This window comes from Felis catus, chromosome B3 (assembly GCF_018350175.1).
Source record: "Felis catus isolate Fca126 chromosome B3, F.catus_Fca126_mat1.0, whole genome shotgun sequence".
Classification (NCBI taxonomy): Eukaryota; Metazoa; Chordata; class Mammalia; order Carnivora; family Felidae; genus Felis; species Felis catus.
Window position 1 is genome coordinate 93,245,062 of NC_058373.1, and position 22,771 is coordinate 93,267,832.

At 34.7% G+C, this 22,771-nt stretch overlaps 1 protein-coding gene across 3 annotated transcripts in view; it reads left to right on the top strand.

Annotated features, from left to right (window-relative positions):
• TOGARAM1 (TOG array regulator of axonemal microtubules 1) overlaps positions 1 to 22,771 on the top strand; it is a 76,094-nt gene that overhangs the window by 2,386 nt on the left and 50,937 nt on the right. For all 3 annotated transcript variants that reach the window (XM_045059866.1, XM_045059867.1, XM_045059868.1), the window contains exons 2-5: positions 12,586 to 12,742; positions 14,650 to 14,784; positions 18,653 to 18,946; positions 20,676 to 20,938. In XM_045059866.1, the coding sequence (XP_044915801.1) occupies positions 12,586 to 12,742; positions 14,650 to 14,784; positions 18,653 to 18,946; positions 20,676 to 20,938 (849 nt within the window). The remainder of the gene's footprint in view (positions 1 to 12,585; positions 12,743 to 14,649; positions 14,785 to 18,652; positions 18,947 to 20,675; positions 20,939 to 22,771) is intronic.

A 22,771-nucleotide genomic window follows, 5' to 3' on the forward strand; every position in this document is an offset into this window, starting at 1 on the left:
AAGAGTTTAAAATGAAAATAGGTTTGTAATGACTTAAGGGTGAACTCCTAGAGGGTTGTTATGCTGTTTTTTTTTAAGTCGGTTTGAAAGCTGATGTGGACATCTATTGTAATGGTACAGATCATGTAGGAACATTTAATAAGCTTACTGCTTGATGGATTTCATTGAATTTGAGGCACAATATGATAATGACAATACTTGGATTTCAGTTTGGGCCTGTCGACTTGGCATGTCAATTATCTCATCCATACACAAACACTGAGTATTTAGTACTTGTCAGATAAAGAGCTGACTTCTAATAATGAAGATGAGGCTGGTTCTGTGAAGTTTAGGTAGAAAGACAGACCTGTAAATGGGCAGTTTCAAATTTGTTAAGTGCTAAAGGAGAAATATAAAGAGTCCGTAGGAATGCTGAAAATAGAAAAAAGAATTCCACTAGAAAAGTTCCAAGAATTCCTCCAAGAAGTTCCAAGAAGTCTTCTAAGTTGTGACATCTGAACTGATTTTTCCTCCAGTTTTTATTTTGAAAATTCCAAATCTACAGATAACTTAAAAGAACTGTACAATGAATACCCATCTACTTCATCTATATTTGTCAGTTGTCATCTTTTCATATATGCTTCATATTTGCTGAATCATTTGAAAGCAAGTGCAGATATCTTGATATTTCATTTCTCAATATTTCTACATTTATTTTCTAAGTATGTCATTTTCCTTTATCATATTATTATCACACCTCAAAAAAATCAATAGTAATTCAGTAATATCTAATATATAGTCTGTGTTTAAATTTCTCCAATTAACCCATAAAAAATGTTTTATAGTATTTGTTTTACTTTTATCACCTAGGTTCCAATCACGGTTCACTTGGTTAATATACCTCTTATCTAGAACAATATGCCTACCTGTTTGTTTATTTTTTCTTGACATTGACTTATTTGAAGAGTCTGAAGTAGTCATTTTGTAGAATTTTGTACATTCCTTAATTTGATTGTTTCTTTATGAATACATTCAAGATAAACAATTTTAGCAAAAATGTTACATGGGAGATATTGTAAAGTTCACATTATATCACATGAGGATACATATAATATCAAGTTGTCTCACTACTGGTGAGCTAAATTTTACCACTTGGTTAATGTAGTGATGACCAGATCACTGTCTTGTAAGGTTTATTTTCTTCTTTATAATTAGCACATGATCTGTAAGGTAATACTTTGAGACTGTATAAATAACCTAAAAACCTTTCAGCCACTGTTCTTAGCATCTAATAGTGATCCAAACTTATATCATTTATTACATCAAGGTCTACAAAGAAAGGGTAATTTTTAAAAAATTCTTACATTTCTTCTGTATTTGTTATCTGGCATTCTTTTTTATTCTCTGTGTTAGGTACATCAGTATTCCTTTTGATGCTAAAATTGGCTCTAAGTTGACCAGTGGCTGATTCTTATGTCCTTTGACGTGACTCCTCAGTCATTGAACACATTCTTAATCATACAAGATTCCCAGGCTTACTTTGTACTTTTCTTGTGTCAGACCTGGAATCAACCATTTTTTCAAACTGCTTTTTTAGTTAAGAGCAAAATTTAAAAACCAAAGTCTAGGTATAAAAGTATTCATCGCTATTGTTTACTATTGTGGATTGGTCATTTCAGTGGACAGAACCAGGCAGTACCTTTGTGTGTGTGTGTGTGTGTGTGTGTGTGTGTGTGTGTGTGTGTGTGTGAATCATATTGATAACCTCCAGTTCAAATCCAGCACTACAGCGTTTTTCCTTATCTTCCTTTAGTCCATATCTTCCTTCTCCCACAGTAATACCCTGGTTCCCAGTGTCAGTCATATTTATTCATATACTGTATTCTATGATGTACAAAATATAATTACTACACCAATAACATGACAACTACCTACTAAAGTTCAAGATTTCTACACTTGATCTTAGCCAAAAGGCCGAGAAGCGATAAAAGTTCAAGATTTCTTTGCAGTTCTTTTTCTGCTTCGAATTATCCCACAGAGTTTTGTTTTCAAACTTTTCTTAAATTGTTTTCTGAGTTATTATGATTTAAACGGTGTGATAAAAGATGAGTAGAAGTTTGCTTAAGTGTGGACGGGTTCTGGTGAATTCCAGATGGGAGGAATATATGTTGAGACACTGAGTTATGAAGGACTTAGCAAATTAATAAGAAATGGTGAGTTTCTGTACTGCTGAAACTGTTTGGTGGGGGGTAGCAGAAGATACTAGAAATACAATCAGAAGCAAAAATACAGAGATCATTATTACAAATAAGGAGTTTGTATTTTTGCAGTAGAACTCAAATGGATGGAGGTAAACTAAATATTCTTTCCTTCCTTCTAGCTCCAAATTATTTTTAACAATAATTTTCAGATTTACATAATCTAGTTATATGGTTGTTCTTGTGTACTATAAACATTTCCTGGCAATGAATGGGTTTCTTTAAGCATTGATCTTAATCCTGCTTGTTCTGTGTCAAAACTAAAATGTTAGTGTATCAAGAAGATTGTGGGGGCATCTGGGTGGCTTAGTTGGTTGAGCATCTGACTTCCACTCAGGTCATGATCTTGTGGTTCATGAGGTCAAGCCCCACATCGGGCTTGCTGCTGTCAGCCTGTCAGAGCAGATCCCACTTCGGGTCCTCTGTCCCCCCCTCTCTGTCCCTCCTCCACTTGCCCTCCCCCAAAATAAATAAATATTTTTTTAAAAAGATGATTCTGGTGCTGGCCAAAGCACCAAGAATCTGAAAATAAGTGCATTTTTTAAATTCCAGTGTAGATATATATTGCTTTTAAAAGATGGAACTTGGGGCACCTGGGTGGCTCAGTTGCTTGAACATCCAACTCTTGATTTCAGCTCAGGTCGTGATCTCGTGGTTCATGGTATTGAGCCCCACATGGGGCTCTGTGCGGACAAGCATGGAGCCTGCTTGGGATTCTGTCTCTCCCTCTCTCTGCCCCTCCCCTGCGTGCTCACATGTTCTTTCTCTCTCTCTCTCTCTCTTTCACTTTAGCTCTCACTCGCACCCTCCCCTGCACACCCGCAGGCACACTCTCTAAATAAATAAATAAATAAATAAATATTTAAAAATAAATAAAAATGAAAGAACATATCCCAGAAATTAAGTTATACTTTCTTGCTCATAAATGGTTTGTAGAAGAACTACATTGGAATTTATCTTGAGGACAGGTATTAAATAGTTAAATATTTTTAGGTGAGCAGTTTTTGAAGTATGTATGTATTTTAATTAATAAACATTATTTTTTAGAGCAGCTTTAGGTTCATAGCAAATTGAAGAGAAAGTACAGAGATTTCTGTTATCTCCTCTGCCCTCTCACATGCACAGTCTCCTGCACTAGCACCACAGTGGTATGTTTATTGCAGTTGATGTAAATTGACATATTATCACCAAAAGTCTGTAGTTTTACATTAGGATTTGCTCTTGCTGTTGTATATTCTGTGGGCTTGGACAAATCTATGTCTAGTATCTACCATTATAGTATCATTGAGTATAGTTTCACTGCCCTGAAAATCCTCTGTGCTCTGCCTCTTCATCACTCCTTCCCTCCCTTCCAGCAACCACTGATTACTGTTTCCATAGTTTTGCCTTTTCTAGAATGTCATGGCCCCTGATCTGTTAGGTGTTGGCTCTTGCCCAAGTTCTGCTTTAACATTTCCAGTCTGCTGTTAATTATTTCTGTCTTGTCCACATATAGCGTTGGTTAATTACATTAAACAGCAAAGCTTCCAGAAAAACTCGTGAATGTTTATGTACTTCTGTAGCTCATTTTAAAAGTAGACTCATTTGCTTAGATGATTTTTGTAATGTAGTGTTAGAAAATACGTTTACAAGAGGGAAGCAGGGCTACATTGGAAACTCTTGAATGTCAGACCAAAGAGTTTAGCTTGTGAGCGCGCACAAGTTGGGGAGAAGCAGGGAAAGAGAGGAGAGAGAATCCTGAGCAGTCTACACACTATCAGCACAGAGCCTACACAGGGCTCACAAATTGTGAGATCATGACCTGAACCGAAATCAAGAGTTGGATGCTCAACCGAATGTGTTACCGAGGCGCCCCTCCTTTCTTTTTTTTTTAAGCAATGCTTTAGGAAAATTCATCACAACAACAGAAATGTGTAGGTTGTACTTTTTGTTTCTTTTCTTTTCTTTCTTTCTTTCTTTCTTTCTAGAGCTAGAGACTACAGACTTAGGAGATTAATTAGACTTATGAATTAGACTGCTTGTGTGAGGTGTTGCGATCTGTAAGGATTAGCAGGGTATCAGGATTAGACTAGAAAGAAAATAATGGATGTAAGAGATGTTTCAAAACATTTAGTGACCAAGTGTTAGAGTAGAGGGGGAGAGAGAGAGAGAGAGAGAGAACTAAGATTTACATGAGGTGACCAATGCATAAATACATATAAGAATACATATAAGAAGGCCCCAAACAAGGAAATTAATTAGGTAGAAAATGAATTTTAGGTGGAACAAGATAGAATATTCTAGTTGAGTTTGAAAAATACTATCCAGAGACAAAGAAAGAACCAGGGATGTAAATCTTGGAAGTCATATACTGAGAAGTATTTGCTGACACTGAGAGTGGGTAGACTCTCCAGTGAAGGGTATATAGAGCAAGAGCAGCATGCTTAGGACTCAGTCTTGGCATACAGCCCCAATTAGGGAAGAGATATATGAGACAGAACCAAATAAGGCAAAGAAAGAGGTGCCTAACAGTTGGAAGAGAACCAAGAAAAAACAAAGTTTTAGAAGTGAAGCAGAAAGTTTGAGAAAATACATCTGTACCACTAAATGCAGGAGAGATTAAGGAGAAGGAAGACTGAAACATGACTTGTTCTTACATATTCAGCCTGCTACTTGTAAAATAATTTTTAATAACTTTATCTTCCTGAATTTCCTCTTAATAATTTTTCTGATTATAAAAAAGTTAATGTGTACTTATAGAAAATTTGGAAAATATAAAAAAGCACAAAGAAGTAAATTAGATTTTTCTAGTAGTAATCCCACTTCTGAGAGAGATATGCACTGAATGTTCTGTTGCCTGATTCTTTTTTCAGGCATGAAAATGAACGTCCCCCTTTTAGTTATTCACTTACTTTACCATGAACATTTTTTTCTTTAATATTGAATAATCTGTAGAAGGATCTTTAGTGACTATTTAATATTAGATCATATAATATCATGGTCTAACTGCTCTCTTTTTGAATATTTAAACTTTTAAATTCTGTTATTGTTTCCACCATTTAGTTGATTATTTTTGTGCCCTAACACATCAAATCACTGACAGCCATGTTCCTGTGGTATTTTAACTTTGCATCTCTTTTTATGTTTCTTATGAGTGTTTTAATGGGTTAATGGGGTCAGTGATCAGGCCTCACTAGCTGACTACCATATTAGCTATATTTTTCCTAACAGATTTCTATACAGTGTGGTAAGAGACATAGTAGTCAGTAAACTAGAATGAAAAATAAAGAGCATACTTGCTTCATGTGTATGCAGTTACTAGCTCTGAGCTTTTTCAGGGTGGAAGATTTGATTATAGGAAGGTCGTTGGGACATGGAAAAGAGTGGTTTTAGAAGAATGTCATAGAGACTGAATTTAAAAGTTTATGAAGTGAGTTGATAAGGAATACAGGCAGTAAGCATTTCTTCAACATCTTTTTGATCATCCACTATGTGTGAAGCCGAGTGCAAGCTTATAATCTACTCTTTAAAGCACCGCCTAGCATTTTTTTTCTATCATTGTTTAGCACATGTGAGCCATGTTCTCTTAATGATGGTAAGCACTGGGGTGATAGGGACTGTTTCTTTTGGTTTTTGTTTTTGCAATAGTACTAACCATAGTGCTGTGTCCGCAATTAGTATCAATAAATATCTGTTAAGTGAGAAGACATTTAAGGGTTTGGCAGTGAAAGAAAAGACCACGCAGGATATAGCAGGACGAGTTATTACTGTGTTTTATTTTAAAATAGGAGACGCTTGACTTGAGAGAGGCAGAAAAAGGAGCCAATTATGAATTCAACATACCTACTCTGTGCCTTGTACTGTGGTAGATGTTAGGTATGAAAAATACTTACGATTTGGTCCCTGTAAGCATATTTGAGAAAGAGAGGCAAGGAATTAATGGGTCCTAAATAAGGACTGAATGAGTCAAGAGCACAGTTTTATATAGGGAGCTTAGGTGTGGAACAGAGGAGGAAGTCTTTTCCTCTGGAAATGAAAGAAAAAAGGAGGGTGACTAAGGATACAGAAAAATTTCGAGATAGCAAGAAGGGTGCATTTTGTTTTTAGTCAAAAAAAAAGGAAGATGTGATTCTAGAACAAGTGTTTATTAAACTTTAATGTGCATGTGGATTAACTCAGGATCTTGTTAAAATACAGAATCTGATTCAGTTTGTCTGGGATGGGATCTGAGACTACATGTCTAATAAGCTCCTAGGTGTTGCTGATGCTCTGGTTTGTGAACCACATTTTGAGAGCAGCTCTAATAATATTAAGCTTCCATATTCTGGTAAACTAAGAGGTAAGCTGAAAATGGAAAATTATGGGTCCGGGATCTGAAGAATATGGGAAAGGTTTAGAATACTTAATATGACAAATTTGAAGGTAAAACTTATTAATCTGCAGTAATGTATTTGTTGTGAATTCATTCTAATGAGGCTTTTCTTGGATGTTCAGTTGTTTCTAATAAGTCGTTTTTGATTTTCTTTTTAAAATATGATTGGAGTATCTGAAGGAGAAAAACTCTTAGTTTAAGCATGTCAAAACCATGAGCAATCCTGAAAGCATATCTGATGTCAGTATAGATGTTAGTTTCCAAGAAGTACTCACTGATTTTCTTTTTTCTTTTTAAATTTTTTAAAAATAATCTCTGTGTCCACCCTTGGGTCTGAACTCATGACCCCAAAATCGAGAGTCACATGCTCTACCTACTGAGCCACCCCGGAGTCCTTGATTTTTTTTTCTTTTAGATTTTATTGAAGGTTTAAAGAATTTGAAAAACTTTTAGTTTTAATGCTTGTCAAAATCCTGAACAGCACCAAAGCATATCTATTCTCAGTGTGGACGATCTATTTAAAAACTTAAAAATAATTTTAAAATAAATTTTAAAAAGTAAACCTTAAAAACATATTAAATAAGGTAATGTATGTTTATATGTTTTTTTCACCTTAAAAAAAAGCTGTAACAGTGCCCTTGATAAATGGACAGCATGTATCCATTGCCTTGTATACATTTTTTTTTTTACAGTTTATTTATTTATTTTTCAGAGAGAGAGGGAGAGCAGAGGAGGGGCAGAGAGAGACGATCTCAGGCAGGCTCCACACTATCAGCATGGAGCTCAATGTGGGGCTTGAACTCAAAAACCGTGAGATCATGACCTGAGCCAAAACCAAGAGTCTGATGCTTAACTGACGAAGCCACCCAGACACCCCTTCTTGTGTACATATTTTTATCTCTCTGTAATTTTTTTACCTAGAGCCATGTCAGCTGTATATATTAAATACAATCTTACACAAAGAAACCAGCTGTGTTTCCTCATAGATGCAGAAAAAAAAAAAGTCATATAACCAAGAATTATCTTTCATTCTAAGAGTACACATTTCATATTCTTTTATGGTGATTAAAGTGGCAATAATAAACATGTATTTAATGTCATCCAAAGGTATTTATAGATCTTTTAATCTGTTTATTTGATGGTTATTCTATAATGTATAAGAGAAAAGGGTAAATTAAAAACATATTTGATGATCAGTGATTTGAGTTTTTATCTTACTTAGAAATTCTAAAGATTTTTCATTAATTCAATTTTATATTAGTCTAAAATAACATTAAGGGTTTGAAAACTACAACACAAGGTAATATATTAATCATTGTAGGATTTATGGCATTATAGGAGTTGATCCCTCTTAATAAAGATATTATGTATTATAAAATTTAATTGAACTCATGATTTTACAATTTTATATTTTGAGAAGTGAAGGCAGTGGAGGACATTTGAGAAATTTAAGTTAGTTAGGCTTTTCCTGAGAAGATAGGTTCAAGTTTGCACAAATAATTATATCATATTAATATTATTTTACATGGTGATAAAATCTGGGCAAAGACAAATAGCTGTTTTTAAGTGAGTTTTATTTGTCCAAGGATTTTATATGAACTTTTCCTGTATAATTAATTATATACTAGATATTAAAACTTTAAAGTTTAAGAACATTTTTTTTCTTGGTTAACCAAGGACATTAATTAAACTCACAGCTAGTCTTTGTTTTCCCTTGAATATACATCTTGTGGCAAGACCATTGTTTTCCTTACACAGTACATTCAAATTATAAAAAGTAAAGAAATCTCAGAAGTCTCTGGGTTTTTTTCATTTGATGTGAAATAAGCACTCACCCTTTTAATAATGATTTTAGTATGCTAACTGAAATAAGATCTTGTTTCAGTTTATTTTATTCTGATTAATACAGTCTATACATAGACATGATATACCAATCTGTTTGCTCAAAAAATATTTTGTATTCATAAAATGGAAAAAATTTACCCTCCAAGAACTTCGAGAATGTAATTATGATAAAGCAGCAAAAAAACCCAAAAACACTTAATCACCATTAGATTCTTCATTGCTGAGTATGTTGGTTTTAAATATATTACCACAAATTCTTTGAGATTCTTTCCTTGAAGAGTTACAATCCAGTTCCCTTCTACTTGTATGTGTCTGACTTAATGACTTACTTCTAACAAATAAAGTAGAGATCATGGTGTGTGACTTCAGAAACTAGGTCATAAAAAAGCACTGCAGCTTCCATCTTGGTTGTGTTTTCCTTGAATCTCTTGCTTTGGAGGAAGCCAGCTGCTGTATCATGAGCAGTCCTCTGGAGAGACCCAGATGGCAAGGAACTGAAGCTTCCTCCTAGTAGCCATGGAGTGAAGTTCAGTGATCCTCCAGTCTCAGTTAGGGCTTCAGTTGACAGCAGCCTAGCCGATATCTTGATTGCAGCCTCAAGAGATTAGAACCATCCAGTTAAGCCACTTGTAAATTTGTGATCCACAGAAAGAAAGATAATGAATGTTCATTGTTTTAAGGTACTATACTTTGGGATAATGCATTATATGGCCAAAGATAACTAATAGACTAAGAATTGTGATTTGCAGGAATTTGGAGAGATATTATATTTCTAATGTCCGTATCTTGTACAATAAAGTCATTGAGTTTTCTTTGTTTTTAAAACTAAACTTACTTGAAGTTTAGAAAATATTAAATATTGTTTTGTTTGGCTTTTGGAAACCATCATTTTTCTGAGTGTCTAATTTATAATTAAGTTTCTTTACTGTCCTTTGTTTTGCTTCAGAATTCCAAATTAATATTAACTTGCAGTTACTCATTTATTTAGAGAAACTGAAGAAAGCTGACCATTGAACGTTAAGATCTTGTTTCCTTTCATCTTTGGTATAGGAATTTGATTTTTGTAGATATTGACAGGTATTTGCCCCATTATAAGTAAACATGAAGAAACCTTAAGCTTTGGATGGGGAAAGAAAGCTCTGGCTATTAGAGTAACGGAGCTTATATCAGCACATTTAAAAACAAACATAAACAGAACACACCAATAAGGAAATGAGATTGCAGATTCCCAGTTAGCTGCCATCTGCCCAGGATACTGTCATCTGGCAGAAATTACATAATAGGTCATAAAATCAAAACCCATTTCCTCCACTGCTGCCATCTGTGTGGAAACTATTGTCCATGTGTTCAGTTCTAGTCGGAACCAGAAAGAGGCTTTATCAGCAGTGTATGCTCAGATGTATGTATGCATGTATGTATGTAATCTCTATACACAATGTAGGGCTCCAAGTGACAACCCAAGATTAAGAGTTGCATGCTCTACCGACTGAGGCAGCCAGGCACACCTCCAAAAATTTTTTTAAAAAGATACTTTTATTAAAAAATTATACAAGGAATTGGGGCACCTGGATGGCTCCGCCAGTAGAGCATGCAACTCTTAATCTTGGGGTTATGAGCTCAAGCCCCACACTGGGGAGTAGAGTTTACTTGAAAACACACACACACACACACACACACACACGCACGCACACACACACACACACGGAATCAAATGAAAAGTTAACAGTAGCAAGATTAAAATAATAAGACTCTAAATCTCAAATTGTTGTTAACATCAAGTGTGAAGCTTACATTTTATAATACTTTGACTTTCTGTAACTCTAAGGAATTAAGGAATTAAATGAATTACATTTCAGATATTAACTTCAAAGACTGAAAACAGTCCATGTTTCTAAGAGTCCTAAGGTACTATCAACAGACTGCTTCACATTTTATAAAATTAGTTTTCAACTCTTTCAAAATATATCTGTACTTTTTCTCTTTCACCCTAACTTCCTTTTCTCTTTAAAATTATTTTTAAGTTTGTTTATTTCTTTTTGAGAGAGAGTGCAAGTGAGGGAGGGGCAGAGAGAGAGGGAGAGAGAGACTCTCAAGCAGGCACTGCACTGTCAGCACAGAGCCCAGCGCAGGGCTGGAATCCACAAACTATGAGATCATGACCTGAGCAGAAACCAAGAGTCGGATGCCTAACCGACTGAGCCACCCAGGTGCCCTACTTCCTTTTTTCTTTAATTCATTATTTAGTCCCATGAAAGTTTATCCATGAAAATCATTTGTCAACTTTTAAGAGAAACAAAAAAGGGTCTCATTGGTGTGTCCTGTAGTCTACCTTCAGATATGTGCATATTTTTTCCATAGCAAAATTTATTAATCTCTGACTGACTTCTGCATTCTTAAATTCCACAGTCACACACATTCTCCATCACTACCACCGCCCCCAGTATTCCCATTCCCATCCTCACCACCACCACTAGTTGTTTATGTATCCGGCATGTACAGTAATGTTCTGTTCTCTAAGCAGAAATTAATCACAGAGTAAATCTAATATGTATTCCATACTGTAGGATTATTTCTGGATTTCTCACTATTTTAATGGACTTAGTATGTTCTTTTAATCAATCTAATCAGGAGCTGACCACAGTTTGTTTCATTTTTATTACACTTAATACAAACTACTATATAATCAGTCATAGAAATTGTAATATACTTTGAGAAAGTAAAATCGGGTCTTTTTCATTTGGGGCATTGTTTATTTTTCACTGATATTTTCTTGGTTAATTTTTGAAAGTGTTAACTGGTTTTTCACAAATTTGATGAGGAATAACATGTTATCTGAGGATCTGGTAGTTCATAGTTAAGTAGCTAAGAAGTTTTCAAATAGACATCTTTAATTTTATTGTTTCTCATTATTGTTTGATACTTGGCAAAGTTTGCAAAGAAGCATATTGAGAAGGCTGATAGTTTACCACATGTCTAGATTTGATTGTGTCTGTAAGCTCCAAATAAATATATAGATAGTACAATTTTTGTTAATTTTTTTTTTTAGTTTTAAAGTTTATTTATTTATTTAATGTAATCTCTACATGAAATGTGGGGCTCAAACTCACAACCCCAAGATCAAGAGTTGCATGATCTCTGACTGAGTCAGCCAGGCATATTCACTCAATTTTTTTAATGCTGTAGCCACATTGAATGTGAAATGATCTAGAACAATTGAGCTCATTATTGGTAAAGAAGTCTTGAACACTTGAATAATTTCTCATTTAGTTCTTTAGCTATGATTAGTTATTTTACTTCAGAATTCTATTCTGGCACTTTTGTACCTTAAGGATCAAAAGAGACATGTGAAAAAAAATTGGAAACTGAAGTACTAGACTTGTATAAAGTATCACGTACTCAGTTTTAATTAAAAGTTCCCTCCTGAGGGAACCATGATATAGGTTACCATGTGTATATTTTTATTTGATATTACTATCAGTATTCTATAGTAAGTAAGACTAGTAGAGTGGGGTGCTTGCTGGTTCAGTGACCTTCAGTTACCATTTACTATTTAATGCTCAAGAATATCATAGTGTGATAGTCTACACTGCTGAATGAGAAATGTGCTTTGCTCTACTCAACTTGTTTTTTAGATGTGTGTCCCTTTACATTCTTTCCTTCCTAGCTGCCAGATGTGTACTTAAGGAAGTAAGGTACAGAGGAGTCTGAGTGGCTCAGTCGGTTAAGGTCTGACTCTTGGTTTCAGTTCAGGTCATAATCTCATCGTTTGTGTGTTCAAGTCCCACATTGGGCTGTGTGCTGACAGCGCGGAGCCTGCTTGGGATTCTCTGTCTCCCTCTTTCTCTGTCCCTTCCTCACTCATGCTGTCTTTCAGAAATAAATAAATAAACATTTAAAACAAATGTAAGGTACAGGAAAGAGATGGGATAAAGTAATAAGGAGGCAAAATTAGCATTTCTATCATGGAGTGAAAAATACTGTTGGTGTACCTACGATACTATATGTGGATGTTTATTTGTTTCATTGTATATTTGATAAATTTAATATTTTTCTTTTAGTCTGAATTTCATAATTGGGTCTAAGTTATTCTTTCATATTTATTACCAAGTAGATGTAACACAAATTTGTTAATTTATTATCCTCTTCTCATAGTTTTCAGCATATGATTTCATCCCATCTCCAAAATTAAAGCCCTCTCAAGGAATGCCAGTCAATGATGATTTATGTTTTAGCAGAAAAAGAGTGTCAAGAAACTTATTTCAGAATAGTCGGGATTATAACCCAGATTCTCTTCCTGTGTGTGCTGCTGGTAAGTAAAAGGTTCAGGTAATAGACATGTTGAAACTCAGTTAAAGGTTTCTCTAAACTTAATAATTCATTCAAGAGCTCAAAGAATTTATAATCTAGTAGACAATTCAGATTCAATAAATATTTGTTATAGATCTGATAAGAATGGACACTTTGACATAATTGTATATATATGTATACTGCATATATAGTATATATATATATGCAGTAAAATTCCATAATATTTTTACACAAAAATGATTGTTATAATGATTGTGTAGTTTAATGTTTATTTAATAGAGAAAAAGAAATGCAAGAATATATCCAGTTATGCTCATACCATTACTTGGATTTTTATAAGGCTCGTGCTTTCTGTACCATTGAGAGCTCTTATCTAGTCACACAGATTTAAAATAACTAGAAAATAAGACAACATAAAACCTGATGCTAGACTGATATGAATTGTAAGTACTATTTAGAGATTTAAGAAAGGAAAATGTGATAGGTGTTGAAGTGGTTTAGGAAAGCTCCAGGAAAAGTTGGACTTGAGCTGGACCTTAAAGAAGGGAAAGGTTTGTGATTGATTGACACTGAGGCAAGAGAGACTGTTACAGATAGGGAGAAAGTACAATCAAAGCATGGAGATAAGAATTAACTTAGAAGATGTCTGGTACATGAAGGATAAAGGGGCTTAAAATATAGGGAGATAATTTTAAAAATCCCATACATAGAACTGTAAGGGATCCCTTGCTCAGGGATAACCTCATCTAGCCAAGGTAGAGGGAAAGAGATCTTAGAAATAAGCTTGGAAACCATGTGAATGCTGTGTTAGATGTTAGGAAAGAAGGTAGAATTCTGCGGTACAACTTTTTGTGCAATGTGTACTACAAATACTGGGAAGAAGAAAAGCCAGCACAAGAAACAACAGGTGTTGGCGGGGACAGGGAGAAAGGGGAACCCTCTTACACTGTTGGTGGGGGTGCAAACTGGTGCAGCCACCCTGGAAAACAGTATGGAGGTTCCTCAAAAAGTTAAAAATAGAACTACCCTATGATCCAGCAATTGCACTATGAGGTATTTATCCAAAGAATACAAAAACACTGATTTGAAGGGATACGTGCACCCCAATGTTTATAGCAGCATTATTAACAGTAGCGAAATTATGGAAAAAGCCGAAATGTCCATTAACTGATGAATGGATAAAGAAGATATGGTATATACATACAATGAAATATTACTCAACCATCAAAAAGAATGAAATTTTGCCATTTGCAGTGACATGGATGGAGCTGGAGTATATTATGCTAAGCAAATTGAGTCAGAGAAAGACAAATACCATTATTATTTCACTCATGTAAAATTTAAGAAACAGAGGAACATGGGGGAAAAATAAGAAAGGCAAATCAGGAAACAGAATCTTAACTATAGAGAACAAATTGAAGGTTACCAGTGGGAAGGGGGGTGGGGAGATGTGAATTAAGGAGGGCATTTGTTGTTATGAGCTCTGGCTATTGTATGTACGTGATGAGTCACTACATTCTACTCCTGAAACTAATAGTAGTACACTGCATGTTAACTAACTGGAATTTAAATAAAAACTTGAGGGGAAAAAAAAGCAAAGTCAGGTCTGGGGAAACGTTCCATAGTGAGAGGAGGGAACATGTAGGAAGAAACTGTTTTTGTGTGTATTTTTCAATATACCTTTCTTTGTACTTTTCCACTCTCTCTTCTGTTCTTTAACCCCTGATACCAATCAGATATACCAACAGCAAAAACTTTCCCTTTCTTCCTGCCTGGCTTACTGTACATTTACCCCTGTATTTATTCCCACACAAATGAAATCAGTATTTCTGAAATTAGATGTATTCATGAAGTAAAGTTAACATTTACTTTTATGTTTTTCTCTTCCTTCCTTCCTTCCTTCCAAAGGCAGTACTGGGACTCATCAGACAAATGTTTCTGGGAAATGTGGACAACTTGGATTTTCACAGATATGTGGGAAAACTGGCAGTGTGGACTCTGACTTACAGTACCTGGGGACAACTAATAGTCATCAAGATAAAGGTTTAAATTCCAACTTAATTTTGATATAAATGATTTATAAATATTAAGGGAGGTTTCCAAATCTAGCTTATATATTATTTTGCGTAATTATATTCACTACAGGAAAGAAAAACATGTTATATTTTTAATAAAAATCTTAATAACATTTTTCATAGTTGTAACCCTAAATTGTTAGTTTTAATAATCTTCGTACATATATATGACTGATGAAAATTAGAGAGTTTAGAAATTCATGGTGGAGATGAGCATTTTAATACCAAGTAATTAAAAATGTTTTTCATTAAGAAGTACTGTGTTAGCAGAAGACCATTATTTTCCATAGCAGTTTTAACTTTTAAGTACCCTTTGGGTATCTTGTATTTTTAACTTTATCACAGATAGAAGGAAGAAAACCATATAAATATGTCAACAGATGCAGTTAAAATTCAACATCAGTTGGTATGATTACCAAGTTATAACAAACTACAAATAACTTTTTTAACCTGATTAATTATGTCTGTTAATGCCTATAGCAACTATATTTAGTAGTAAAATATTAGAATAAGACAAAAATGCTCACTGTTACCATTGCTATTGAACATTGAATTACTAATCCCTGTAGTATTTATTGAGAAGCAGGCACTGTTCTAGAATCTAAAGATCAAAATCTAGTAGAAGAGGAAATAATAAAGGAATGATAAGAATAGAAGTGACCGCTATGAAGAAAAATAAGGCAGGGTAAGAAGACAGAATGTGATAGGGAAAGTTTCTGTGAAGTAAAAATGTTCAACAGAAAACTGAATGCAGTGAAGGAGGGAGTTACGTGGATATCTGGAGAAAGAGCATTCCAGGAAGAGAGAACAATCAAAGTATAAATGCTCTGGAGGCACCTGAGTGACTCAGTTGGTTGAGTGGCCCATTCTTGGTTTTGGCTCAGGCCACGATCTCTTGGTTTTTGAGTTTAAGCCCTGTGTTGGGCTCTGTGCTGACATCGCAGAGCCTGCTTGAGATTGTTCTCTCACCCTCTCTCTCTGCTCTTCCCCTGCCCATGCTCGCGCTCTCTCTCTCTCTCTTAAAATAAATAAGTAAATTAAAAAAAGAAGTACAAGTGCTCTGAAGCAGGCTTATTGGAGAAATATCCAGGTCAATGAAATGAGTGAGGGGGAGAGTAATTTTAGGCAATAATATGGGGCCTTGCTGGACATAGTAAGAATTTGGGATTTTATTCTGAATGGGATAGGAAATCACAGTAGGTTTTTGAGGGGAAAAAAAGGGGGGCATGATTTGACAATCTTTAAAAGGATCAGAGCGGGGCGCCTGGGTGGCGCAGTCGGTTAAGCGTCCGACTTCAGCCAGGTCACCATCTTGCGGTCCGTGAGTTCGAGCCCCGCGTCGGGCTCTGGGCTGATGGCTCGGAGCCTGGAGCCTGTTTCCGATTCTGTGTCTCCCTCTCTCTCTGCCCCTCCCCCGTTCATGCTCTGTCTCTCTCTGTCCCCCCCAAAAAAAAAAAACGTAAAAGGATCAGAGCTACTATGTAGAGAATAGGTTTGGTAGCAATAGGGGTAAGGTACAAAGCAAACCAATTGGGATATGGAAGTTGTAAAGGCGAGAGATGATATGGTTTGTATTAGAAAGGAAGCAATGAAAGTGATGAGAAGTAGTTGGATTCTGATATACAAGGTGGCCGTGAAGTTTGGAAACATGGGTAATTTTATTTTATAATGTATGCTAATGTAATATGAATAAGCCATTTATTCTGTATTCACCAAAGTTTTCAGAATCAGTAATCACCATGTGTTGTTAATATAGAGCCAAAAAGAATTACTGATGGATTAGATGTGAAGTTTGTGAGAAGAGAGGAGTCAAGGATGAGCCCAGTGTTGTTGGTCTAAACAACTTAAAGAATAGAGCTGCCATTTACCTAGAAGCAGAAGATTAGGAAAAGAATAGATTTGACTGAGAAATCAAAAGCTTTGTTTTGAACATGTTAAGTTTGGGACATCTGTCTCTTAAAGAAGATGTTGAGTGACATTTTGATATTAAGTCTGGAAGCAAAGGAAAATCCATGCTAAAAACTTGGGAGTCATTGTACTTCCCGTGTAGGGAGAGTGTAGCTCAAAATTAAAAGTATAAAATTTGTAAAAAATAGAATAAAATAAAATTTGTAGAGGAATAAAGAAAAATTGTCATTACTCTCCGATAAAATGTGGTACAATGTGGTAATTAAGAACACTGGGAAGCCACAGTGCCTGGGTCTGTATCCCAGCTTTATGATTTCCTAGTGTGTGATGTTTAGCAATTTACTTATCCCTCTTTACATTTTTTCTTTTAATCTATAAGATTAGTACCTACCCCCACAGGGTGTTATGAAGATTAAATTAGTTAATACACATGAAAAGTTTAGAATACCACTTGACATAGTAAAGTGCTCAATAAGCATTAGTTCTCATTGTTGCCATCTTTATCATTATTAATATTAACAGTTTATATAGAAAATCTAAAAGTATATACAGAAAACTCTTAAAATATTAGGCAGTTTAGCAAGGTTGCCAGATATAAACCAGAATATAAAGATCAATAAAGTTCTTAGATACAAGCAACTTTCAGAAAATATAATTTTTAAGAAAGAAATTAACAGTATGAACAAAATCTATAAGTGTATGGAAGTCTAACAAAAGATTTATATACCTTTTATTATGAAAGCTAAAATACGTTTCTGAAACACATAAAAGAAGACCTAAATAAATTAAGGCTATCCCACATTTTTAAATAGGGAGGCTGAATATCAGGAAAGTGGCAGTTATTCTTAGATCTGTAAATTCAGTGTCACTCCAATCAAAAATCTGACCAGGGTTCTTACATAGAACCTGACAGGCTGATTCTGAAATAAATATGAAAGAATGGAGGGTCAAGAATGGCCAAGATAATTCTAAGGAAGATAAAAATGAGACATCCATCCTATTGGATAGCACTATGATAAATAAAACATTGTAATACTAGTGCAGGGATAGGCAAAATAGACTAATTGAACCAATAAGAAGCACGTAAGTGTGTATGTATATACATATATACATATAGATAAACACACACACACACACACACACAGGAGCTTTATAGATGAAAGGAAAAGAAAGGACAGTTTATTTATTTTAATATGAAATTTATTGTTAAATTGATTTCCATACAACACCCAGTGCTCATCCCAACAGGTGTCGTCCTCAATGCCCATCACCCACTTTCTCCTCCCTCCCACCCCCCAGCAACCCTCAGTTTATTCTCAGTTTTTAAGAGTCTCTTAGGGTTTGGCTCCCTCCCTCTCTTTTTTTTTTTTCCTTCCCTTCCCTCATGGTCTTCTGTTGAGTTTCTCAGGATCCACATAAGAGTGAAAACATATGGTATCTGTCTTTCTCTGTGTGACTTATTTCACTTAGCATAACACTCTCCAGTTCCATCCACGTTGCTACAAAAGGCCATATTTCATTCAAGAAAGGACAGTTTAAAACATGGCACTTGGGGAGCCTGGGTGGCTCAGTCAGCTAAACGGCCGACTTTGGCTCAGGTGATGATCTCACAGTTCCTGGGTTCAAGCCCCACATCGGGCTCTCTGCTGTCAGCGCAGAGCCTGCTTTGGATCCTTGGTCTCCCTCTCTCTCTGCCCCTCCCCACTCTTTCTCTTTTTCTCTTTCAAAAATAAACATGAAGACCTGGCACTGGGAAAATTGTACTATCGATATAGAAGAAAGTTAAATTAGATCTTTACCTCACACTGCACAAAAAAGTAAATAAAATAAATGCCAGATGGGATAAAAACTTGAATGTGAAAAGCAAAAAACTTCAAAATCTTAGATGTGTATACATAAATAATATATTTTCTTTTGTTTTATTACAGCGTATGCTAGCCTAAATTTTGCCCCTAAGACACAACAGACATTTGGTACCCAAACAGAACGTACTTCGTCATACTCTGGTCTAAATCCAAGTCCAGGAGGCTTCATCCTTCCATCCTATCCTGTCTCATCACCTCGAACTAGTCCAAAGCACACATCTCTTACTGTATCTCCAAAGAAGTCTCAGGATAATTGCATCAATTTCTCTAATTCCTGGCCTCTTAAAAGCTTTGAGGGACTACCAAAGCCAAGTCCACAGAAAAAGCTTGTCAGCCAAAAATCGTCTGACCCTCCAGGTATAAATGACAGTAAAAATTAATACTTTGTTCAAATTTTCATGTGTTTTTGAATTATTACTTTGGAGTTAGGGTTTTTTAATCTTTAAAAGCTGGTAAACTGCATTTATGTTAAATAGTTCAAACCTGTAATATAAAATTGAATTGAGGGGTGCCTGGGTGGCTCAGTCTGTTAAGTGTCTGCCTTCGGCTTATGTCATGATCTCACAGTTCATGAGTTTGAGCCCGGCATTGGGCTCTGTGCTGACAGCTCGAAGCCTGGAGCCTGCTTGGGATTCTGTATCCCCCTCTCTCTGCCCTTCCCCTGCTCACACTCTCTGTCTCTCTCTCAAAAATAAACATTAAAAAAATTTTTTTTAATTGAATTGAGGGGCATCTGGGTGGCTCATTTGGTTAAGCATCCAACTCTTGATTTTGGCTCAGGTCATGATCTCGTAGTTTGTGGGCTCAAGCCCTGTGTCAGGCTGTGCTGCTGACATCGTGGAGCCTACTTGGGATTCTCTCTCTCCCTCTTTGCCCCTCCCCCTTGCATGCATGTGTGCTCTCTCTCCCTCTTCTCCCTCTCTCTCAAGATAAATAAACATTAAAAAAAAATAAAATTCAATTGACATTGTCATTTCTTAGTTTTCTACTTCAGAATCCTTTTTCAAAAGTATGCAACTAATAATGCTTTGTAATGAGCATGAACAGCCTAAGAGCCCAGTAACAAATTTTCACTTTAGAAATAAAAAATGCCATTCATATAATTACTATAATTATTGTTTAGTATCCATTTATTCTACATTTTTTGAATGCTTAGTATATGTTAAAATTATTTTAAGTTTTCTAGTATTTGTTATAAATTAAAATATCCTTAACAATAGCCCTCTCCAAAATAATGAAATTGGCATATAAATTTATTCAAGACAGATCCAATTTCAAAATAAGTCTAGTAAAGGCAACCCCTATATCCCACATACTTTCTTATTCCCAATCTCTGCAGTAAGATGTTCCAGTTCATAACTGATTGCAGTGCCTGGCTGACTCAGTCAGTAGAGCATGTGACTCTTGATCTTGGAGTTGTAAGTTCAAGCCCCGCGTTGGGTGTAGAGATTACTTAAAAACAAAATCTTACAAACAAACAACAAAAAAAGATGTTCTACCTTTAAACTACCCCACAACACTGATGTTCTAGTTTATAACATGACCAAGGGCAATTTATCGCATGGTCAGTCAATTTTACCACTTATTCTTAGCACTGAACCTTCATTTTCTCCATTAATTTCTTTCTATGTTTGTCTTTCCTCTAAGATCAAATATTGTATTGAAAGCTGAAAAATTATTCAGTTTGTTCTCCTAGTGCCTGGCATTAATGTTTTGCATATAGTAGTCATTCAAATGTTGTGTATGTAATTAAATGAAGATAGGAAATAGCCCCTGTGGCTTATTTAGGGACATATAGACTTTTCTGTACAAATATCAGTTATGATAATGTGTATGAAGACAGAAATTTTACTTGGTGTATACAGTATTTTTATCTAATATGAAAGAAATTCTGGTGACTCAGTTTTGTTATATTTGTTAGGGGACCCTGATACCTTGACCTCATTTTAAATAGTATCTTCACTCGTAATAAAAAAAAAGTGTATTTTTTAATTTAAAAACATTGTATTCCAAACACTTGTGATTATAACTTCCACTTCTCTGAAATTTAAAAAAAAAAAAGTAAAATATATTTCTTTTCATGCAGGAGAAAATTCTCAAGAAAAACTATCTCCAGTTCAACTTACCCCTGCCTTGGTGAGATCACCATCTTCCCGCCGAGGCCTAAATGGGACCAAACCTGTCCCTCCCATACCAAGGGGAATCAGCCTTTTGCCTGATAAAGCTGACTTAAGCACAGTGGGACCCAAAAAGAAAGAACCTGATGATATTTGGAAGAGTGAAAAAGATAGTCTTACAATCGATCTTTCAGAATTGGATATCAGAGATAAAGATTTGGATCAAGAAGAGGTTAGAGCCAAATATCACTTTTAATAGTTTTAAAATGCTTGTAATTTTCTATAATACAATAGCTGTCATTTAAGGAAAAATCATACTTTTTAATTCCATAACACGTTTTCTTTTTTATAAAAATATTTCATGATCCTTATAGAAAATGTAAAAACTGTAGTGAAATGTTAGAAAATTCATCACACCAAATCCCACTACCCAGAATGATTTGCCATTAACATTCTAATGTGTTTCCTCTATTTCTTCTGTGCATATTTTATTTCTTTTTAAATTAAAAGTATGAGTAATATAGCAATATACCCATACACTAACCCCTCCCAAATGAAAAATTTGCATGTTTCCTATTTTTTAAATAAATGAAACATAACATAGTTCCCTCCCCAATCCAGTTCCTCTCCTTCCTTCACCAGAGTCAACTACTATCACCATTAATTTGTATTTTATGTATTTTTGTACTCTTAATATATTAATACTTTGGTATTTATGATATAATCGTAATTGATTTTGGGTTATTCCTAGTCTTTTTGTTGTTGCGAACAATGGTGCATTGAACATTCCTGAGTATGTCTGTTATGCATATGTACAAGTTTATTATTATGAAACTGAAGTCCTATACTCATCTTTGAGTATATACTATATTTTTATACTATAAAAATCTATTGCCAATATGACAACTCTGTACATACTAATTATGTCAGAGAAGGAATGTTGTTGCTATATTACGTTGATTCAGAACACTATTTCCATAGATACTTCCTTTTTATCCTATCAGTCTGCCTGATGTCAGATTTTAAAAAGTGTTTACATTAAATATATAAACTGAAACATTCAATGATGATATTTTGTGGTCTTATTTTTGCCAATTTTTAAGATATAAGCATCATTACTGATAATTTGCTCAATAAAATAAAGTTAATATTAACACATCCTCACTTTAAAAGCATTTAATATTAAGCATGCATACCAAAATTGGTTCTTAATGAATTAATTAGTTATTCTAACTTCTAACTGCTTGTAAAATCTCCCCCCCCCCCCCCAGTTGTATTTCACTGGTACTAGGAAGAGAATTCATTTAAAGGGAAGAAAGTTATAGAAGAGGCATTTTCCTACATAATTCATAAGTTTCATTTGGCACTATATATTTTTGCATTGTTTTTGTGAAAGCTTAAAAATTGCCCTTTTTCTTTTAGTGAATAATTGAAAGGGTTATTTCTTTTACATAATTATTGATAAATATTGGAGATAGTACTGTTTTTAAATATTTAGCCTTCCGAGGATTTACTAGGGAAGTGGCCGTATAGTTGCATCAACCATTATAATCGTTACAATCAAAATGTAAGTAAAACATAGTTTATGTATGTTTTTGTGTTCCTTAATTCATTCAAGGTTCTATTTCCAAATTTAATGTATTAGTTTGTAATGGCAGTTTCTAGTCTACATTTCTAGAAATACTTGGCTTCAGAAGTCACATACAATGATTTGTTGTTCTCTGAACCCTAACATTGGCAAGCTGGATGTAAACTTCAAATTTTAGAAAAATGATCACTTTTCACAGAATTTTGAAATGGCTACATTCACACATTAATGACTTAAGATTAGCCAAACCTCTATGACTTCAACTCTGATGTCTACCATCTGATTCAATGATTCATTTACTGATTAACTTATATTAGTCATTGTGCTCAGTGATGCAAATATCATGGTAAATAATAAATAGCTTGGGATCCTTCCTCTTAAGGAGTTTACAGTCTTGTTAATAAATTGGTCGTGATAAAATATGTATTTTTACTCTGTACAGATATGTTAATATCCATCTTGTTAGTACCAGACTGG